The sequence below is a fragment of the Stegostoma tigrinum genome, chromosome 17 (assembly GCF_030684315.1).
Source record: "Stegostoma tigrinum isolate sSteTig4 chromosome 17, sSteTig4.hap1, whole genome shotgun sequence".
Lineage (NCBI taxonomy): Eukaryota > Metazoa > Chordata > Chondrichthyes > Orectolobiformes > Stegostomatidae > Stegostoma > Stegostoma tigrinum.
In genome coordinates this window covers 60,525,766-60,547,025 of record NC_081370.1, presented here as the reverse complement: position 1 = coordinate 60,547,025, position 21,260 = coordinate 60,525,766, and the positions used below count along the sequence as shown (strand labels likewise).

The 21,260-nt window shown below is 44.1% G+C and overlaps 1 protein-coding gene across 4 annotated transcripts in view; it reads right to left on the bottom strand.

Moving 5' to 3' along the window:
- nadsyn1 (NAD synthetase 1) overlaps positions 1-21,260 on the bottom strand; it is an 81,046-nt gene that overhangs the window by 8,253 nt on the left and 51,533 nt on the right. For all 4 annotated transcript variants that reach the window (XM_048546063.2, XM_048546062.2, XM_059652197.1 and 1 more), the window contains 3 exons: positions 21,014-21,182; positions 13,576-13,711; positions 5,567-5,673 (listed from right to left, as the gene is read on the bottom strand). In XM_048546063.2, coding sequence (XP_048402020.1) covers positions 5,567-5,673; positions 13,576-13,711; positions 21,014-21,182 — 412 coding nt within the window. The remainder of the gene's footprint in view (positions 1-5,566; positions 5,674-13,575; positions 13,712-21,013; positions 21,183-21,260) is intronic.

The window sequence follows — 21,260 nt, the reverse complement described above, 5'->3', positions numbered from 1 at the left end:
ACCGGACCGGAAATGTTAACTCTGATTTTCTCTTCACAGATGCTGCCAGTCTTGCTGAGCTTTTCCAGTAACTTCTGTTTTTGTTCCTGATTTACAGCATTCGCAGCCCCTTTGTTTTTTATTTTGCATTTCTTTATGTCCCATTTGGTTTTATACACACACAGAGTTCCTCTAGTGGGGTCACTAGCTTGGAGGTAGCAGTGACCATCACAGATCTCTGACTGAGTGATAACAGGTGTGTTCCAGCTGTAACAAGCCCCTGCACTCTAACTGACCACCGGGCTCAGTCTCCCCAATTTTTTTTTAAACTCAGGAGTCGTGACAATTTTCAAGACTTGATGAGAGTGGGGATAAGTTTGCGAAGCACCATATTAATTGCTTTAACGCTTATGTGACTAAAATACTAAAACACATGAAATAGAAGGCTGCCTTTTGGCCCATTGAGCATGTTCTACCCTTCAACAAGATCAACTCCACTTTCCTGTCTGCCTCCCCACAATCTTCATCGCCCAGTCCATGAAAAATCTTTGAATATATTCAAGGCTGACTTGCAATGACCCAACCTCCATTGCTCACTGGGGAAGAGAATTCCTGCAATTAATATCACAGATTTTAAAAAAATTCCTCATCTCAAGCCTTAAATGGGAGGCCCCTAATTTTTAAACTCAGCTCCCTATGGCCTAGTGGTATTATTGCTAGACTGTTAATGCAGAGACTCAGATAATGTTCTGGGGGGACCTGGGTTCAAATCCCATCATGGCAGATGGTGGAACATGAATTCAACAAATGTCTGGAATTAAGAGTCTAATAATGACCATGAATCCATTGTCTATTGTCAGAACAACCCACCTGGTTCACTCATGTCCTTTAGGGAAGGAAACTGCCATCTTTACCAGGTCTGGCCTACATGTGACACCAGACCACAGCAATGTGGTTGACTCTTAACTACCCCCTGGGCAATTAGAACATAGAACAGAACAGGCCCTTCAGCCCTCGATGTTGTGCTGACCTGACATACCGATCTCAAGCCCATCTAACCTACACTATTCCATGTACGTCCGTATACTCGTCCAATGACGACTTAAATGTACCTAAAGTTGGCGAATCTACTACTGTTGCAGGCAAAGTGTTACATTCCCTTACTACTCTCTGAGTAAAGAAACTACCTCTGACATCTGTCCTATATCTTTCACCCCTCAATTTAAAGCTATGCCCCCTCGTGCTCGCCGTCACCATCCTAGGAAAAAGGCTCTCCCTATCCACCCTATCTAACCCTCTGATTATTTTATGTTTCAATTAAGTCACCTCTCAACCTTCTCTCTCATGAAAACAGCCTCAAGTCCCTCAGCCTTTCCTCGTAAGACCTTCCCTCCATACCAGGCAACATCCTAGTAAATCTCCTCTGCACCCTTTCCAAAGCTTCCACATCCTTCTTATAACGTGGTGACCAGAACTGTACGCAATACTCCAAGTGCGGCCGCACCAGAGTTTTGTACAGCTTCACCATGACCTCTTGGTTCCGGAACTCGATCCCTCTATTAATAAAAGCTAAAACATTGTATATGCCTTCTTAACAGCCCTGTCAACCTGGGTGGCAACTTTCAAGGATCTGTGTACACGGACACCGAGATCGCTCTGCTCATCTACACTGCTAAGAATCTTACCATTAACCCTGTACTTTTCCTTCCGGTTACTCCTACCAAAGTGCATCACCTCACACTTAGAACATAGAACAGTACATTAAACTCCATTTGTCACCTCTCAGCCCAGCTCTGCAGCTTATCTATGTCTCTCTGTAACCTACAGCATCCTTCGTCACTATCCACAACTCCACCGACCTTAGTGTCGTCTGCAAATTTACTAACCCATCCTTCTACGCCATCATCCAGGTCATTTATAAAAATGACAAACAGCAGTGGACCCAACACCAACCCTTGCGGTACACCACTAGTAACTGCTCTCCAGGATGAACATTTCCCATCAACTACCACCCTCTGTTTTCTTTCAGCAAGCCAATTTCTGATCCAAACTGCTATATCTCCCACAATCCCATTCCTCCGCATTTTGTACAATAGCCTACTGTGGGGAACCTTATCGAACGCCTTGCTGAAATCCACATACACCACATCAACCAGTTTACTCTTATCTACCTGTTTCGTCACCTTCTCAAAGAACTCAGTAAGGTTTGTGAGGCACGACCTTCCCTTCACAAAACCATGCTGACTATCCCTAATCAATTTATTCTTTTCTAGATGATTATAAATCCTATCCCTTATAACCTTTTCCAACACTTTACCAACAACTGAGGTAAGGCTCACTGGTCTATAATTACCAGGGTTGTCTCTACTCCCCTTCTTGAACGGGGAACCACATTTGCTATCCTCCAGTCATCTGGCACTATTCCTGTAGACAATGACGAGTTAAAGATCAATGCCAAAGGCTCGGCAATCTCCTCCCTGGCTTCCCAGAGGAGCCTAGGATAAATCCTATCCGGCCCAGGGGACTTATCTATCTTCACCCTCTGTAGGATTTCTAATACCTCTTCCTTGTGAACCTCAATCCTACCTAGTCTGGCAGCCTGTATCTCAGTATTCTCCTCGACAACACTGTCGTTTTCTAGAGTGAATACTGTTTAGGGATGGGCAATAAATTCTGCCTAAGCGGCAATGCCCTCAGCCCAAGAATGAATAAATTAAAAAAAAAAATCCTTACTCAAGGGGAAGCATCCTCTCAGTATCTACACTGTTAAGTCCCACAGGATCCTAAAACATTTTAATAATATGTTTCATTCTAAGCTCCAGGCAAAAACCCAACTCATTTGTTTCTTTGTAAGGCAGAGCCCTCAAGCCAGGAGTGAATTGTGTAAACCTTCTCTGAAGAGGTTGTCATGTGATTATATTCTTAAGTGAGTAGATTATGACAGTACTGTGCCTTTAAGAGAGATGTGTTCTGTTCTGCGTTTCTTGCAGAGGGGTGTTGTCACCCTGGTATTTAGACCCGGCAAGCAGAGTAAGTAGCTTTGGGTTTTTTGGTTTAAATTTGACAGAAGAAGGATGAGTGGGCAAGGTCAGGCTCATACAAAACCAAGGGATTTCACCTTTAAAAACCAAAGTTACGGTCTAGGCTATCTCCCTGCTATATCCTGGGGGCCTGGTCTGGTCTAGTCCATAACAGAGCCCTAAATCAGACTCTGCATTCCAAATTTAATCTGAGGCCGTGTACAGCTGGAGCAAATCTTTGCTCCCCTGGCAATAACTTCAATATTCCATATACTTTTCTAATCACTTGCTGTACGTGCTTACTAACTTTCTGTCACATTATGACATTAACACTTGCTGGGAAATGCTGTTAGTTTAAAATACTCTGTCCGAAAGTAACTTTCAAAAGGTGTAGGTGTTACTTGTTATGGACCAGACCAGACCCACTTCCCAAAGTATGTTATAGAACATAGAAGGGTACAGCAAAGTACAGGCCCTTCGGCCCACGATGTTGTGCCGTGGAATAAACCTAATCCAAACATAAAATAACCTAACCTACATTCCCCTCAATTCACATGTCCAGCAGTCGCTTAAATCTCACTAATGACTCTGCTTCCACGACTTATGGAAATAGCCTAGACTCAAACTTTTATATTTATTTAAAGGCAAGTGTTAAGTGCTGTGTTCCAGATGTGATTTGTTTACTAGACTTTAAACAAAACACACTTCATTCTTACAACACAGTTAAAATACAAAAAAAAAAATCAGCATTGCTTTACTCTTGAAATTCCTAACAAGATAATGTATTATTTAACCAATAATCATCAACTGTTCCAAGACAGGCAGCATTCTATGAACACATCCTTTGGGAAAAATGCAATTCAGCAAAAGAGTTATGGTTCTCACATGCTGTCTCTCTCCAGTCTAGATGAAACAAATCATCTGCCCCTTTTGAATTTTCAAAGGAGACTCTTGCTTAAGACTGCACGCTAACAGCTTTCACCCTAACTGAAAGCAAAGCCAAACACCTTCCTGGGTCTGTGTGAGCCCTGACCCCACCCACTCACGGTTCTCAGTCTCATTTAAACAAAATTACTCAGGGAGAACTCAGGAGCTGTTTACCAACTACATGTCTGAAGGAGACATTTCGCCACCACTGTGATAACATGCATCTGCAAGAGAAACAAACAGAGCACCTCAAAATATCAGTACAGGCAGTTCTCTTGTAACGCAATAGTTGCATTCTTGTGAAACCTTGCAGGATAGAAAATCACCACAGAAAATCATTTCATAAGGAAATTGATATTGAAAATCACTATACTGTACAGCAGAAACTTCACGTTATCCAAACTGCATACACTATTCTTCAATCACATTACAGCCAATTCGTGTTAACAAAATAACACACATTATAGCAGAAACTTCTGTACTGTCACTGTATCCACACAACTAACAAGATGCAGACTGCAAGAGACAGCAGAGAACACCGGCTGGTCATCCTGAAATCAGATGGCATCCTTGGATTTTGGAAGTGACAGGGCTTAGTTTTGTTTGCACTCAGTTACCAGTTGTTGTGCGAGATGGTGTTAAGATGGTGTGGAGAACTGCTGGTCACTGGTAACTGTGAAATAAATCCCTTCCTGAGTTTCTCTCTGACTATTATTACCATCACCTTCCCTGGTCACTGCATGGCTGAACAAGACTATTTGTAACGTTAGCATTTTTTTGTTAAATGTCCATGTGACGTGAGCATTACTGGTTAGGGCAACACTTACTGCCTTATGCTAAATGCAGTTAAGAGTGATACAATCCCAGTAACATTAGCACTGCACAAGGCAGATCGTAGACTAAAATCTAGCCAGACAATACCAAAAGGCACAGGGGACTAATAAATACTGATCTGCCCAAACAACAAGAAAAAGAGGCTGATTACTGTGGAAGGGGTCAAGTGCAGGGCAGTGCTGCACAAAAACAGACTTATCTGTAGGCTGTAAAAAATCTAGAATACACCCTATCAATAGACAAGTGATGGAAGGTAAATCCTTAGTGATGGTACAGTTGCAGAGTCCGCTTAGATCCTTGGATTTCTCTCAGGTAGTCTCTCCAGGTGGACGGCCTATCCAGCTCAGGGGCTGTTGTGTAGGGCCAATAGGAAGGAATTATCTGGGTCAACTGTAGGTCAATGAGTTGCTTGTGGCATCACAATTGTTAATGGGATAACTGATAACATATGATGACCATGTTAGCTGCCTTTCCAAGGCAGTGAGAAGACGAAACGGAATCAATGGATGGAAGGTTGGCTTGTGTGATGGACTGGTTTCCAAAATCCACAGTTTTACAGGGTTAGAAAGGTCCTACACAAGTACTTGTTGGATAAATGCTCCTGTAATTTCACTTGGAACTTGCTGCAGTATTTTGCAAACTGAGGGACATGTTGACTTCTTAGGAGACTTGTCCCAAACTTATAGGGAGTTCACATTCAGATACACAGTGTGCTGCTGGTCATCTTATAAAAAGGTTCAAACTTAGTGCAAGTGAGTCATTTAGACAAAATTGACAACTGCAACAGAATGGACAGATGAGCCCACCTCTCATCGACATTGGCTGATCCGAGAACCAATGAGCCTCCAGGCTTTCCAGAAGTCCACAAACATAACTGAGCAAAGAGATAGGCGATGACCATGCGAATTCTTGCCTTGAGTAGACAAACATAAGAAAGGAAAACTCATGAATGAAGGTCTAGATGCTGGAAATGATCTTACTCAAGAGCACAGCTAATATTAAAAATAAATCCCAAATTTAACAGCAGGGAACTCCATTTAGTATAAAGCCTGACCTCTCACCATAATGGGGCAGCAGAAAGCTTTGCCAGAAGAAAACTTTCTTCTTGAGTTAATGTCGCAAAATGGCGGTCTTTGAAAGATAGTTCAGCGAGATAGAACATAGAACAGTTCAGCGTAGTACAAGCCCTTCGGCTCATGATGTTGTGCCAAACTTTTACCCTAAACCTCAAGGTCTATCTAACCTCCACCACTAGCTTATACTACCATCCACATGCCTATCTAATAGCCGCTTAAATGCCCCCAATGAGGCAGACTCCACTATCCTCTCCGGAAATGCATTCCACATCCTGACCACTCTCTGAGTAAAGAACCTACCTCTGACGTCTCCCCTATATCTACCGCCACTCACTTTAAAACTATGTCCCCTCATAATAGCTACCACCACTCTCGGAAAAAGTCTCTGGCTGTCTACTCTATCTGTACCTCTGATCATTTTGTACACCTCTATCAAGTCACCTCTCATCCTTCATCGTTCCAAAGAGAAAAGCCCTAGCTATCTCAACCTTTCCTCGTAAGACCTCCTGTCAGTTCCAGGCAACATCCTGGTAAATCTCCTCTGCACCTTTTCCAACGCTTCCACATCTTTCCTGTGATGAGGTGACCATAACTGGACACAATACTCCAGATGTGGCCGAACCAGGCTTTTGTACAGCTGGAGAAAAACTTCCCGGCTCTTGAACTCAATCCCTCTATTAGTGAAAGCTAACACACACCATACGCCTTCTTAACAACTCTATCCACGTGGTTGGCAGCTTTCAAGGAACTGTGAACGTGAACCCCAAAATCCCTCTGCTCCTCCACACTGCCAAGAATCTTTCCATTAACCCTGTATTCTGCTTTCAAGTTTGTCCTTCCAAATGAATTGCCTCACACTTTTCAGAGTTAAATTCCATCTGCCAGTTCACAGCCCAGCTCTCCATCCTATCAATATCCCTTTGTAACCTAGAACAGCCTTCTGCACTGTACACAACACGACCCACCTTCATATCGTCCACAAACTTGCTAATTCACCTTCCACTCCTTCATCCAAATCATTTACAAAAATTACAAATAGAAGAGGACCCAGAACAGATCCTTGTGGTACACCACTCGTAACTGAGCCCCATGTTGAATATGTTCCGTCCACTACCACACTTTGTCGTCTAAGGGTCAGCCAATTCTGAATCCAATCTGCCACATTTCCCCCTATCCCATGCCTCCTTACCTTCTGCATGAGCTTACCATGGGGAACCTTATCAAATGCCTTACTTAAATCCATGTATATCACATCCACTGCTCTACCTTCATCCATGTGTTTGGTCACCTCTTCAAAGAATTCAATAAGGTTTGTGAGGCATGATCTATCCCTCACAAATCCATGCTGACTATCATGAATCAAACTGTGCCTGTCCAAGTGATCATAAATCCTATCTCACAGAGCCCTTTCCAATAATTTTTCCACCACTGACGTAAGACAAACTGGCCTGTAATTTCCAGGGTTATCCCAATTCCCTTTTTTGAACAAGGGAATGACGTTTGCCTATATCCAATCTTCTGGCACTATACCCATGGACAGTGAGGAAGAAAAGATCATTGCCAAAGGCCCTGTGATCTCTTCCCTCACTTCCCATAGATTCCTTGGATAAATCCCTTCAGGCCCAAGGGATTCAGCTATCTTCAAGTTCCTCAAAATTTCTAATACATCTTCCTTACTAAGATTTTGTGCTCCTAAGATGCTGCTTGGCCTGCTGTGTTCATCCACCTTCACACTTTGTTATCTTGGATGAGTTTGTCGGCTCCTTTGACCACTAGGAATCATAGTAGCACACAAACCAACAGCCACACTACAACAAACACTCACAAGGACCAAAGAGCCCATACCCTGAATGCGGGACCAATGTAGTTTATAAAATACTTTGCAATGACTGCAACAAACATTACATCGGCGAGACAGGAAAGAAACTAGTCATCAGGATGCATGAACACCAGCTAGCAGCAAAACATGACATGACAAACTTTCCCTCATCTCAGAGCACTCAGTCAATGAAGGCCATCAATTAAACATGGGACAACATGACCATCTTAGCTCAAGCCAACCACAGACACATTCGGGAATTCCTAGAGGCCTGGTTCTCCACCCATAATGCATTCAGCTAACATATGGACTTAGATCCCATCTCCAAACCCATGCAAAAAAACCGGAAATGACACAGCACAACTTAACAGACCAGACCATATACATTCCAAGTGGAGTAGAACATCATCACTTCATTAGAGGCTGCACTGATGATGTTATCTAGCATGGTGACAAAATGTCTGTACAATAACCAGCCAGCTCAGCGAGCAAGCCAACAACCTCATCCACAACACGAGCTACGAATCTTTGCAAGAACCTTAGGCAGACAGACATTTAACCTTGGAACTCTCCTAAGCAGGATTTCACAAAATGGCTGAGTGTGCTATCCCTAGACTGTGGCCTCCCTGGGATCAGAGCAAAAGAGAAAGGCAGTTCCCAAAACAACTCATTTTGGCACATCTTCAATTCCTTCTAAACAGCACCAGTGCCTCAATACAGGAAGTGTTTGAAAACATAATCACATCCATTGGTTGTATCTGCACCAGTAAATGGGCATGAAGACCCAGCCTTTTTTCTGTATTTTCCACCTCCCTCTCTATGAGATTCTGCCTTTGACACTGTGGCATTGCTGATAGAATCATCTCCTTTCTGTTTTGGTTATAGTTCAGCAATTAAACCTGCTGTGAAGCCCCATTGGCAGAAGCATACTCAAAGAGCGAACACTGAAATAATCACACAATACATCTGAGTAGAGATAACAAAGTGTAGAGCTGGATGAACACAGCAGGCCAAGCAGCATCTCAGGAGCACAAAAGCTGACATTTCGGGCCGAAACCCTTCATCAGAAAAAGGGGGATGGGGGGAGGGTTTGCTTGGCCTGCTGTGTTCATCCAGCTCCACACTTTGTTATCTTGGATTCTCCAGCATCTGCAGATCCCATTATCACTGATACATCTGAGTAGTAATGTTCACCACCAACACCAGTGATCATAAAAGCTGGTTGGATCAAAGGCAACAGTTTTGCGAACCGTGGGTTACAAGAGCACTGCATTCTCGTGTTTTGGCAGAAACTTATACATAGAGGCATCAGGAACAAGAAAATCAGGAAATAAATTAAGTTCAACCAGCTGCTCTGAAACCAGGCCACAGTATGAAGAGGGATAATAAACTGTGGAGCTGGGCGAACACAGCAGGCCAAGCAGCATCTCAGGAGCACAAAAGCTGATGTTTCGGGCCTAGACCCTTCATCAGAAAAGGGGGAGGGGGAGAGGGTTCTGGAATAAATAGGGAGGGGGGGGCTGAACGAAGATGGATAGTGGAGAAGATAGGTGCAGAGGAGAGTATAGGTGGGGAGGTAGGGAGGGGATAGGTCAGTCCAGGGAAGACGGACAGGTCAAGGAGGTGGGATGAGGTTAGTAGGTAGGAGATGGAGGTGCGGCTTGGGGTGGGAGGAGGGGATGGGTGAGAGGAAGAACAGGTTCGGGAGGCAGGAATGAGCTGGGCGAGTTTTGGGATGCAGTGGGGGAAGGGGAGATTTTGAAGCTGGTGAAATCCACATTGATACCATTGGGCTGCAGGGTTCCCAAGCGGAATATGAGTGGCTGTTCTTGCAACCTAGAGGTGGCATCATTATGGCACTGCAGGAGGCCCAGGATGGACATGTCGTCTAAGGAATGGGAGGGGGAGTTAAAAAGGTTCATGACTGGGAGGTGCAGTTGTTTATTGCGAACCAAGCGTAGGTGTTGTGCAAAGCGGTCCCCCAAGCCTCCACTTGGTTTCCCCAATGTAGAAGAAGCCACACCGAATACAGCATACTACATTGGCAGATGTGCAGGTGAACATCTGCTTAATATGGGAAGTCATCTTGGGGCCTGGGATAGGGGTGAGGGAGGAGGTGTGGGGGCAAATGTAGCACTTCCTGTGGTTGCAGGGGTAAGTGCTGGCTGTGGTGGGGTTGGAGGGGAGTGTGGAGCAGACAAGGGAGTCGCGGAGAGAGTGGTCTCTCCGGAAGGCATACAAGGCTGGGGATGGAAAAATGTCATAGGTGGTGGGGTCGGATTGTAGATGGTGGAAGTGTCGGAGGATGATGCATTGTATCTTCTCCTCTATCCATCATCGGCCTATCCCCTCCCTATCTCCCCACCTATACTCTCCTCACCAAATGTCTTCTCCTCTATCCATCTTCGGTCTGCCTTCCCCTCTATCCCTATTTATTTCAGAATCCTCTCCCCATCCTCCTTTTCTGATGAAAAGTCAAGGCCCGAAACGTCAGCTTCTGTGCTTCTAAGATGCTGCTGGGCCTGCTGTGTTCATCCAGCTCCACACTTTGTTATCTCGGATTCTCCAGCATCTGCAGTTCCTATTATCTCTCATCACTGTGTGAAGAGCGTTGTTTTCAAAAATGAGAACAGTTGTTACATTAGTGCTTTCACTGAAGCGTTCAACTCCTGCAAGTACCATCTTAAGTGGATTCCCATTTTACAAACGGTAAACAGTCCGAGCTGTGTTATGATCGAGCAAAGAACAAAGAAAATTACAGCGCGGAAACAGGTCCTTCGACCGTCCAAGCTTGCGCCAATCCAGGTCCTCTATCGAAACCTGTCGCCTATTTTCCAAGAATCTGTATCCCTCTGCTCCCTGCCCATTCATGTATCTGTCTAGATACATCTTAAATGACACTATCATGTCCGCCTCTACCACCTCCAGTGGCAACGTGTTCCAGGCACCCAACACCCTCTGTCTCCTTTCCACACATATCTCCCTTAAACTTTTCCCCTCTCACCTTGAATTCATGACCCCTGGTAATTGAGTCCCCGACTCTGGGGAAAAACCTTCTTGCTTTTCTTTACTTAGAGTGTAGTAAGGGGGTAGAATGCCCTGCCTGCAACAGTAGTAGACTCGCCGACTTTCAGGGCATTTAAATGGTCATTGGATAAACATATGGATGATAATGGAATAGTGTAGGTTGGATGGGCTTCAGCTTGGTTTCACAGATCAGTGCAACATTGAGGGCCGAAGGGCCTGTACTGCACTGTAATGTTCTATGTTCTATGCTATCCACCCTGTCTATACCTCTCATGATTTTGTAGACCTCAATCAGGTCCCCCCTCAACCTCTGTCTTTCTAATGTATAAAATCCTAATCTGTTCAACCTTTCTTCATAGCTAGCACCCTCCATACCAGGCAACATCCTGGTGAACCTCCTCTGCTTCCAAAGCATCCACATCCTTTTGGTAAAGTGGCAACCAGAACTGTACGCAGTATTCCAAATGTGGTCAAACCAAAGTCCTATACAACTGCAACATGACCTGCCGACTCTTGTACTCAATACCCCGTCCAATGAATGAAAGCACGCTGTATGCCTTCTTGGCCACTCTATCTACCTGCGTTGCCACCTTCAGGGTACAATGGACCTGAATGCCCAGATCTTTCGGTGCATCAATTTTCCCCAGGGCTTTTCCATTTACTGTATAGTTCACTCTTGAATTGGATCTTCTAAAATGCATCACTTCGCATTTGCCTGAATTGAACTCCATCTGCCATTTCTCCACCCAACTCTCCAGTCTATCTATATTTTGCTGTATTCTCCGACAGTCCTCTTCACTATCTGCTACTCCACCAATCTTAGTGTCATCAGCAAACTTGCTAATCAGACCACCTATACCTTCCTCCAGATCATTTATGTATATCACAAACAGTGGTCCCAGCACAGATCCCTGTGGAACACCACTGGTCACAGGTCTCCATTTTGAGAAACTCCCTTCTACTACTACCCTCTGTCTCCTGTTGCCTAGCCAGTTTTTTATCCATCCAGCTAGCACACCCTGGACCCCATGCGACTTCACTTTCTCCATCAGCCTACCATGGGGAACCTTATCAAACGCCTTACTCAAGTCCATGTGTATGACATCTAAGCCCTTCCCTCATCTATCAACTTCATCACTTCCTCAAAGAATTCTATCAAATTGGTAAGACATGACCTTCCCTGCACAAAATCATGCTGCCTATCATGAATATGCCCATTTTCTTTCAAATGTAAATATATCCTATCCCTCAGTGTCTTCTCCGGCAGCTTCCCCACCACTGACGTCAGGCTCACCAGTCTATAATTACCTGGATTATCCTTGCTACCCTTCTTAAACAAGGGGACAACATTAGCAATTCTCCAGTCCTCCAGGACCTCACCCGTGTTTAAGGATGCTGCAAGGATATCTGTTAAGGCCTCAGTTATTTCCTCTCTTGCTTCCCCCAGGAACCGGGAATAGATTCCATCCGGACCTGGGGTCTTGTCCACCCTAATACCTTTTAGAATACCCAACACAGCCCCCTCCTTATGCTGACTTGCTCTAGAGTAATCAAAAATCTGTCCCTAACCTCAACATCTGTCATGCCCCTCTCCTCAGTGAATACCGACGCAAAATAATCATTAAGAACCTCTCTCACTTTCTCTGACTCCTTGCACAACTTCCCTCCTTTATCCTTGAGCGGGCCAACGCTTTCGAGTTACCCTCTTGCTCCTTATGAATAAAAGGTTTTGGGATTTTCCTTAACCCTGTCTACCAAGGATATTTCATGACCCCTTTTAGCCCCCTTAGTTCCTCATTTCAGATTAGTCCTACTTTCCCGATATTTTTCCAAATATCCTGTGTTATTGTCAGTTTCTAAAACAGGCTGACTTGAATACTGAAAGCAATGCTGCCTTCTGGGTAGGTCAGCAGTTCCAACCATTCACAAGAGTGAAAATAACAGCGCAAAGTGTAAGCTAACTCAGGCAGGTCAGCTGCGGGGTCACTTTAAAATTGTACATTTTTGTGTCAAACAACAGCAGGGGAAAGTAACAACTGGGGGCTAGGGGAAGGGGGAACTTGAGCTCTACTTAAACTAGATTTCAATAAATACACATATTAGAAAGCAAGACTGATGATACTGGAAATTTGAGATAAAAATGAAATACCTGCAGACAAGTAATGAGACTTGATGCTTCAGGTCAAAAAATGAGTTGATTTGAATTAACATTGTCATGTGTACCAAAGTACGGTGAAAAATATTGTCTTATGTGGTTTACAGGCAGATCATACTACACAAGTGCATCACAGTAACAGAACAGAGTACAGGACACAGTGTTATAGCTGCTGAGAAGGTGTAGAGAGAGATTAACATTAACATTGACATTAAAGAGGTTCATTCAAAAGTCCGATTACAGCAGAAAGGAGCTGTTCCTGAATATGTTCAAATGTGTCTTCAAACTTTTATACCTTCTGCTTGATGGAAAAGAGTGGAAGTCATCACAACAGGGGTGAGAGGGGTCTTTAACAAAGTAAGTTATTTTCCCAATGCAGAAGGAAGTATAGATTAAGTTAATGGATGAGACAGGTTTGCGTGATGGACAGGGCTGTGTTCACAACTCTAGTTTTTTTGAAATCTTGGACAGAGCAGTTGCCGGAATTGTCACCAGACAGAAAAAGGTCTTGAGGTTAACTCTGTTTTTGTCTCCACCGAATCCTGCCTGACCTGGCGAGCATTTTCAGAGTTTTCCCCTATTATTTCACATGTTACACCGAGTCTAAGTGGACCAGCGTATGGGATCACTACAATTCCTTATGTTACATAACTACATCTTTCGCATAAACTACAGAATATTCACCTGGCATGTATATCTTGCAGGTCACTAAATGTAGCCAATGTTCTGCCTACATACCTGTAAATTCTGTAGGGCCAGGTTTTCTCTTCTGCTGCCACCATGTGCCGCAAACTGTGGAGATTTACCAGTTACTAGGCGGAATATTCCCATCACAGCTTTCACTGCCGGATCAATGTTCAAGTTTATGTGATAACTGGAAAAAAAATAGAAACTATTAAGTTTAACAGCGGTTACTCTTTTGTCTGAGCAACATCAGAGGCCGTGGCAGCCATTGCAAAGACCCCAAAAGCAATCTTCATGAGGCATGTACAGTAAAGTTCCTCTCTCATGATCCACTTACACCCACATTCCCACTTACCTCATTGAAACTTATTGGATTCTTAAGGTGCTTGCTGGGTTAAATGAGGAGAGGATGTTTCCCATCCCATGGGAAAGTCTGGGACCAGAGGGCAAAGTATCAAAATAAAGGGACACCAATTTAAGACTGGGATGAGGAGGAATTTCTTCTCTCGGAGAATTGAGAGTCTTTAGAAATCCTTGCCACAGAGAGCTGTGGGGGCAGTCCTTGTATACTTTTAAGCCTGAGATAGATGGATTCTTGATCATTCAAGGAATCAAGGGTTGTGGGGAAGAGGCAGAAAAATGGAAGTGAGGAATGTTGAATCAGCCATGACTCTTTGGAATGATGGAAGAGGCTCGCATGGTGAAAAGCCCATTCCTGTTCCCATTTCTTATGGTCTTATTGTTGGGATCTTAAAAAACACTCAATTTAGTTATGTCAGGATGCTTGAGTGAAGGGACATGCAGAAAAAGGATCCTGGCTGAAACTGGGGCTCCAGTGATGCAGCAGTACTGCCCCTACCTCTAAACCAGGAGGCCTGGGTTCGGCTCCCACCTGCTCTAAAGGTGTGTCGTAACAGCCCTGAACTGTTAGAAAATACGAGGACTCTGGATAATTTTCCCCAAAGTATCAGGGAGAAGAGAGCCCATGGAAACACTGAAGGACGGTCCAGTGCTCAATTCCTGCTGAAGTGATGTGGCGTTCTCAGTAACGTCAAGAAACTAATAAGGGTATTTTTTCCCCTGAATCATTTAATTTATTCGCTGCATTCCAAGTAATGCTTATCAGTGCTGATATTTGTTTGTTACAGTAAAAGTATTCAAAACATTGTTCTACAAACTTTAAAGCTGGTGAACTGTAGTTCTCATGAAGCAAACTCAACAGATTTAACAGGGAGAAAAAGTGAGCACACTGACCTCAATGCTGAGGTGAAGGTAAGCCACATGGCTGATACAAAAACAGAAATTGCTGGAGAAACTCAGAAGGCCTGACAGCATCTGTGGCATTAACATTTTGAGTGACCTTCCTCACAACTCTTGAGTTTTTTTACTGATTTCCAATATCCACAGTTCTTTGGTTTATTTTAGATCAAGGCTGATGTTCTAGTCGGTCACTGTTAACAATATAGGTTCCTTGGAGGGTCAACTGAAACAGCTCCATATTTAACTGAGATTAGAATTTCTATTCAAGTGCTGCTTTCGAAATGGGTACCATCAGGGCCAGAGTTGGGTGTCCAGTTAATTTGGTGGTGGGTTTTTTAAATTAAAGGAGAGCTGCATTCTACGAGTCCCTTCCCTTGCTCCCTCACTCCCTTCTTTAGTTTTGTTGTTGTTAGACTGTTCATGATGGGCAGTGTTTATAATTTGTTGAACGGGGCAAATTAGTAAATTGGTGGTGGGCTTATTTATACAAAAATAATTCTACTGCTGCTTAGCTCAGATTCTCTTTGCCCATGTCCTACGATCATTGGGCTGCACAGATCTCCAGTACAGGGCTCGTCATGATGGAGTGTGGCATGATGGCATAGTGGTAATGTCACTGGACTAGCAAAGAAGCTCAGGCCAATATTCTGGCAAACTGAGAAAGGTATTTAATGCTGGTCTAGCCAGCAATGTCCTCAGCCCATTAAGAAATTTTGATAAAAATCCTCATTCTTTCCATGTGTTTGTAGATTCAGGTGATTCACAGGCTTCCAGCCCAACTATTTATCCTTTGGTTCTGAGTAATCCATAGACCCATGTACACATTGGCTGTGGGAGACAGCACCTGTTTGTTTCTTTAAAAAGCCTTCTGGTAAGCCCCACGCTCTTGATCTTGAAGAATCCAGTGGAGGGGGTACAGGCATATCAGAGGACACCTTGTGGGCCTGACAAAAGCTGACATCCACAGGCCAGGCAGGGGTCCATAAAGATAGCTGTAATTCCCAAATGCCTTGAGTCTTTTCTGTGGTTACATCTGTGCCCCATGTCCTAGGATGGGGAACGCGTGGAATCCCCCGAGGTCTTTCAGGAAAAGGTAGGTACATCGGAGCTGGAGTACATCACCTCCCCCTCAAATATCATTTCCATTTAGCACCCCCCTCCTTTGGTTTTTGAATTTGACTGCTTGGTTATTATTTTGCTGCTCCTGATCGGTAGCATTTATTTTTGGGGGACTTGTTAATTTGATGATTTGGTTTATTTACAGGGAAAAAAAAAGAGTTCTTCTGCAGTGGGGTGTTGGCAGGGATTGGAGGATCCAAAAACAGGGGCTGGTAGAAGACTCTCCTGTTGATTCGAAGGAGGAAGAGGAAAGGCTGAGATTTTCCTCAAGGTGAGTTATTGTCTGGACAGAAAAAAAAGAATCGAGAAAGGAACAGTGGAAGCAGGTGTCAGTGCTAAGTTGTGGTCAATCTCTAAAAAGGCTTTTTAACACCTGGACATTAGTTTATTAAACAACTTCAACAGCAGTTTCCTGAATTACCTTCATTCAGAACACTGAACAGCACAGGAATAGGCCCTTCAGCCCACCATGTCTGTGATAACCATGATGCCATTGTAAACTAATGCCATCTGCCTGTACATGGTCCATATCCCTCTCTTCCCTGTCTGTTCACGTGTCCATCTAAATGCCTCTTAAATGTTGCTGTCATATCCGCTTCTACCAAATCCCCTGGCAGCACATTCCAGGCACCTACCACCCTTTAAACAAAAACTTGCCTTGCACACCTCCCTCTTCCCTCCTCACCTTAAACCGATGCACCCCCAATTATTTGACATTTCCACCCTGGGGAAAGAGACTTCGACCATCCAGCCCATCCATGTGTCTCATAATTTAGTGAGCTTCTATCAGGTTATCCCTCCACCTCCAACACTCTCGTGAAAACAATCAAAGTTTGCTAATCTCTCCCTACACCTAATACACTCCTATCCAGGCAATATCCTGGGAAAACTGAAATAACAAGGTGAACAGCTGGATGAACACAGCAGGCCAAGCAGCATCAGACGGGCAGGAAAGCTGATGTTTCAGGCCCAGAACCTTCTTCAGAGAATATCCTGGGAAATCTCTTTTGCACCCTCTCCAAAGCCCCTGCATCCTTCCTACAGTGGCAACCAGAATCGTGCGCAGTGCTCCAAATGTGGCTTGACCAAAGTCTTATCCAGCTGCAACATAACCTGCCAACTATTATACACAATGCCCTAAACAATGAACGCAACCATGCCATACACCTCTACTTATCCATTTGTGTCACCCAAGTCAGGGAGCTACGGACTTGCAACCCAAGTGAATATCATAGAATCACAGAATCCCTACAGTGCAGAAAGAAGCCATTTGGCCCATCGAGTCTTCACTAACCCTCTGAAGCACATCCCACCCCATCACTGTAGCCCTGCAATTCCTGTGGCTAAGCCACTAACTCTCACATTCCTGGACAGCACGGACAATTTTTAGCATGGCCAATCCACCTAACCTGCACATCTTTGGGCTATGGGAGGAAACCCATGCAGACACGGAGACAAAGTGCAAACTGCACGCAGACAGAGTCGACACCCACCCAAGGCTGGAATTGAACCTGGGCACCGTAAGGCAGCAGCACTAGCCTTTCTCTGGAGTCTGCAAGAATTGTTAACAATTGCAGATATCTGATAGCTCATCAACATGGAGAGAGATGGAAAAGAAAGAGAGAGAGAAAGAAAAGACACACACATATACAGGCAGAAAGGGAACAGACAGAGAGGCAGAGACAAAGAGGTGGGGGGGAATAATGTGAGCATGACAGAGCGAGAGACCTTGTAATTCCACACAAAGAGCACAGGAAAAGCCCATTTAGTCTGTGTTTACATCGTCCTAAATCTTTATCCCACCTTCATCAAAATATCCTTCTTTTCTGTTTAGGTTCTTGTCTGGCTTCCTGTAAAAAGCAATGATAACATTCGCTGTAACAACCACCAGTGGGAGCGAGCTCCACACGCTCACTCAAGGAGAGAGTGAGAGGTTAAAAAGAATGGCATCAATCTGGTTAATGGCAAAGCAGGCTGGAACTGGAAATGAAAAGGTAGTTTGATGGGATGAGACAAAACAGGAAGATATAAATATTGGCATTTAACCAAATGGGCTCTGATCTGTGCTGTGACATTAATTATTTCCTCAAATATCACCGTCATGTTCAAGTGCTCTATCCGGCACAGTGTTTACTCGAAGAACAAGCCCCAACAGTCTTTGCTGCTCGTTGAGACCTTTCAGCACTGGTATCACTCTCATAAATCATTTCTTGTTAGTTTTGGACCTACCCTCACTTACCTCATTGAAACTTATTGGATTCTTAAGGTGCTTGCTGGGTTAAATGAGGAGAGGATGTTTCCCATCCCATGGGAAAGTCTGGGACCAGAGGGCAAAGTATCAAAATAAAGGGACACCAATTTAAGCCATCCTCTTCCTCTTCATTGATGTATCAGTGCTGCTAAGGATCCTGCCGTTTACTGTATAATTTCCTCTTGCATTTGACCTCCCAACATACATCAACTCACACTTGTCCAGATTAAATTCTGCCATTTCTCTGCCCAACTTTCCAGTTGATCTATATCCTGCTGAGCCCTGTGACAATTCTCCTTGCTAAACACAACTCCATAAATTTTGGAGTCATCTGCGAAGTTATTAATCAGGCCACTTACACTTTGATCCAAATTATTTATGTATATTACAAACAGAGGTCTCAGCACTGATTCTCGTGGAACACCACTAGTCACCAACCTACAATTAGAAAAACACCACTCTACAACTATTCTGTGTCTTTTATGGCTGAGCCATTTTTGTATCCACTTGCCAATTTACCGTGGATACAGGTTGATGTTTTGGACCAGCCTACAAAGAGGGATCTCATCAATTGCTTTACCAAAAGTTCATGCAGGCAACATCCTCTGCCTTATACTCATCAATTGTCACTTCCTCAAAAGAAAAACAAGACCTCTCCCACATAAAGCCATGCTGACTATTCACAATAAGTCAACTCTTCTCCAAATGCAAGTAAATTCTGCCCAAGAATCTTTTCCAATAATTTCCTTACTACTGATTTAATGCTCACCAGCCGCTAATTCCCAGGATTATCCCTGTTCTGCCTCTTAACAAAGGAACAACATTGGCTATTCTCCAGCCTTCTGGAACGTTGCCTGTGACTAAAGCAGATACAAAGGTCCCATTCAAGGCCCCAGCAATCTCTTTCCTTGCCTCCCACAAAATCGTGGAATAGATCCCATCAGGACTTGGGGCCTTATTTACCTCAATGTTTTTCAGGATACCCAACATGACTTCCTTCTTAGTATTGACATGCTTTACAGTATCAATAAACCCTTCTCCAATCTTACCATTATCCACATCCATATCCTCGGTGAGTAATAATGCATTGTACTCATTAAAGACCTCTAGCAGCAACTTTGGCTCCACTGAAATTCCTTCCTTTGTCCTTGAGTGAACATACCTTTTCCCTACTTACCCTCTTCCTTCTCATATACATATAAATTGCCTTCGGATTCTCCTTAATCGTAATTGCAAAGAACATTTCATGGCCTCTTCTAGCCCACTAAATTTCTTTTTAAGTTCTTTTTGTGTTTCCTTTATACTCCTAAAGGCCTTATCCAATATCAGTCTCCTAAATCCTATGTAAGCTTCCTTTTCCTTTTTGAAAAACTTTCAATATCTCTCGACATCGAAGGTTCCTGAATTTTGCCATCCTTATCTTTAATCCTCACAGGAACATGCTGAACCTGAATTTTGATCAACTAGCCTTTAAAGAGACTCCCACATGCCAGAGATAACACAGTGTGGAGCTGGAGGAGCACAGCAGGCCAGGCAGCATCAGAGGAGCAGGAAAGTTGACGTTTCGGGTCAGGAGCCTTCTTCAGAAATGGGAAGGGGAAAGGGAGCTGGGAAATAAAGAGACAGAGGAGGGGTTGGGCTGGGGAAGGCAGGTGGGATGGTGATAGGTGAGTGCAGGTGGTGGGGATTAATCAGTGAAGTGGGAGTGGCGGACAGGTGGGAGAGAAGATGGACAGGTTTTGCTATCCTCCTCCTGCTCCTCTGATGCTGCTGGCCTGCTGTGTCCATCCAGCAACACATCTTGTTATGCCAGATGTGAGTTTACTTTCGAGCAGGTGCTCTCAGCCCAATTTCTCCAGTTTCTCCCCAGTGCAGTTCCCCCAATTTAGCACTTTCACCCAAGGACCAGTCTTTTCTTTTTCCATAACTATCTTAAAACCCATGAAATTATGATCACTGTACCCTTTAATAGTTTTAAATCTGTGTAAGTCTATTGATCCACCATCTCAAACACATTCAAAGGCTGATCCTTCACAGACCACTAGGAGACAGATTCCCAAAGATTCACTGACTTCTTTTTCATTTTATTTCGGAATACGTTTCTCCATATTCTGAGACCGTGTCCCCTCATCCACCTGACGGGCAAAACATCCTTCCTGTATTTACCCTGTTGATTGCTGAAGAAAATGAATTTCTTTGATTGTGACCACCTCTCAATCTTCTAAACTCCAAAGGTTAGAGATCCAGGCTATTTAATCATTCCTCAGAGGACAAATTCAATCATTCACTAATCAAGACACAGAAAAGTGGGAGAAATTAAAATGGGTTTACAATTTTGACCCCAAAAAACTATAGTTAGCCACAAGTGTTATGAGGTCTGTAACCTCATCAAGTACAGCCTCAAGGAGAATACTGTTAAGAAGTTTTAATCATCGAATCCCTAAAGTGTGGATGGGGGCCATTTAGCCCGAGTCCACATCAACCCTCCAAAGAGCATCCCACCCAGATCCACCTCACTACCCCATCCCTGTAATCCTGCATTTCCCATGGCTAATCCACCCAGTCTGCATATCCTTGGACACTATGGGCAGTTTAGCATGGCCAATCTTTGGTCTGTGGGAAGGAAACCAGAGCACCCAGAGGAAATCCACACAGACACAGGGAGAATGTGCAAACTCCACACAGACGGTCACCCGAGGGTGGAACTGAACCCGGGTCCCTGGCGCTGGGAGGCAGCGGTGCCAACCACTGTGCTGTCCTTTTTTTGAAGCATAAATCAGAAAGTTCCAGAGAGAAGACTGAACCAGTGCATAAAATGCCATGACAACACAAACTGACTTCCTGCTTCCACTAATGCCTTACCTGCCTATTTGCTCTGCCAACTCTTTGGCTCGATTGCAAGTGTCTCGTGAAGAGTTCTCACTCGCCATGTAGCAGGTGATAAAGATCCGGTTACAAAATTCCCGTGGGTCCTTGGGGACGTACTGAGGATCATTCACTATCCTCCGGGCATCTTCAATCACCTGCTGATCTGGACAGATGAAACAAAAACTTCAACATTTTCCCAAACAACCTAGGAGAGCACATTGCCAGTAACATCATCCCAGCG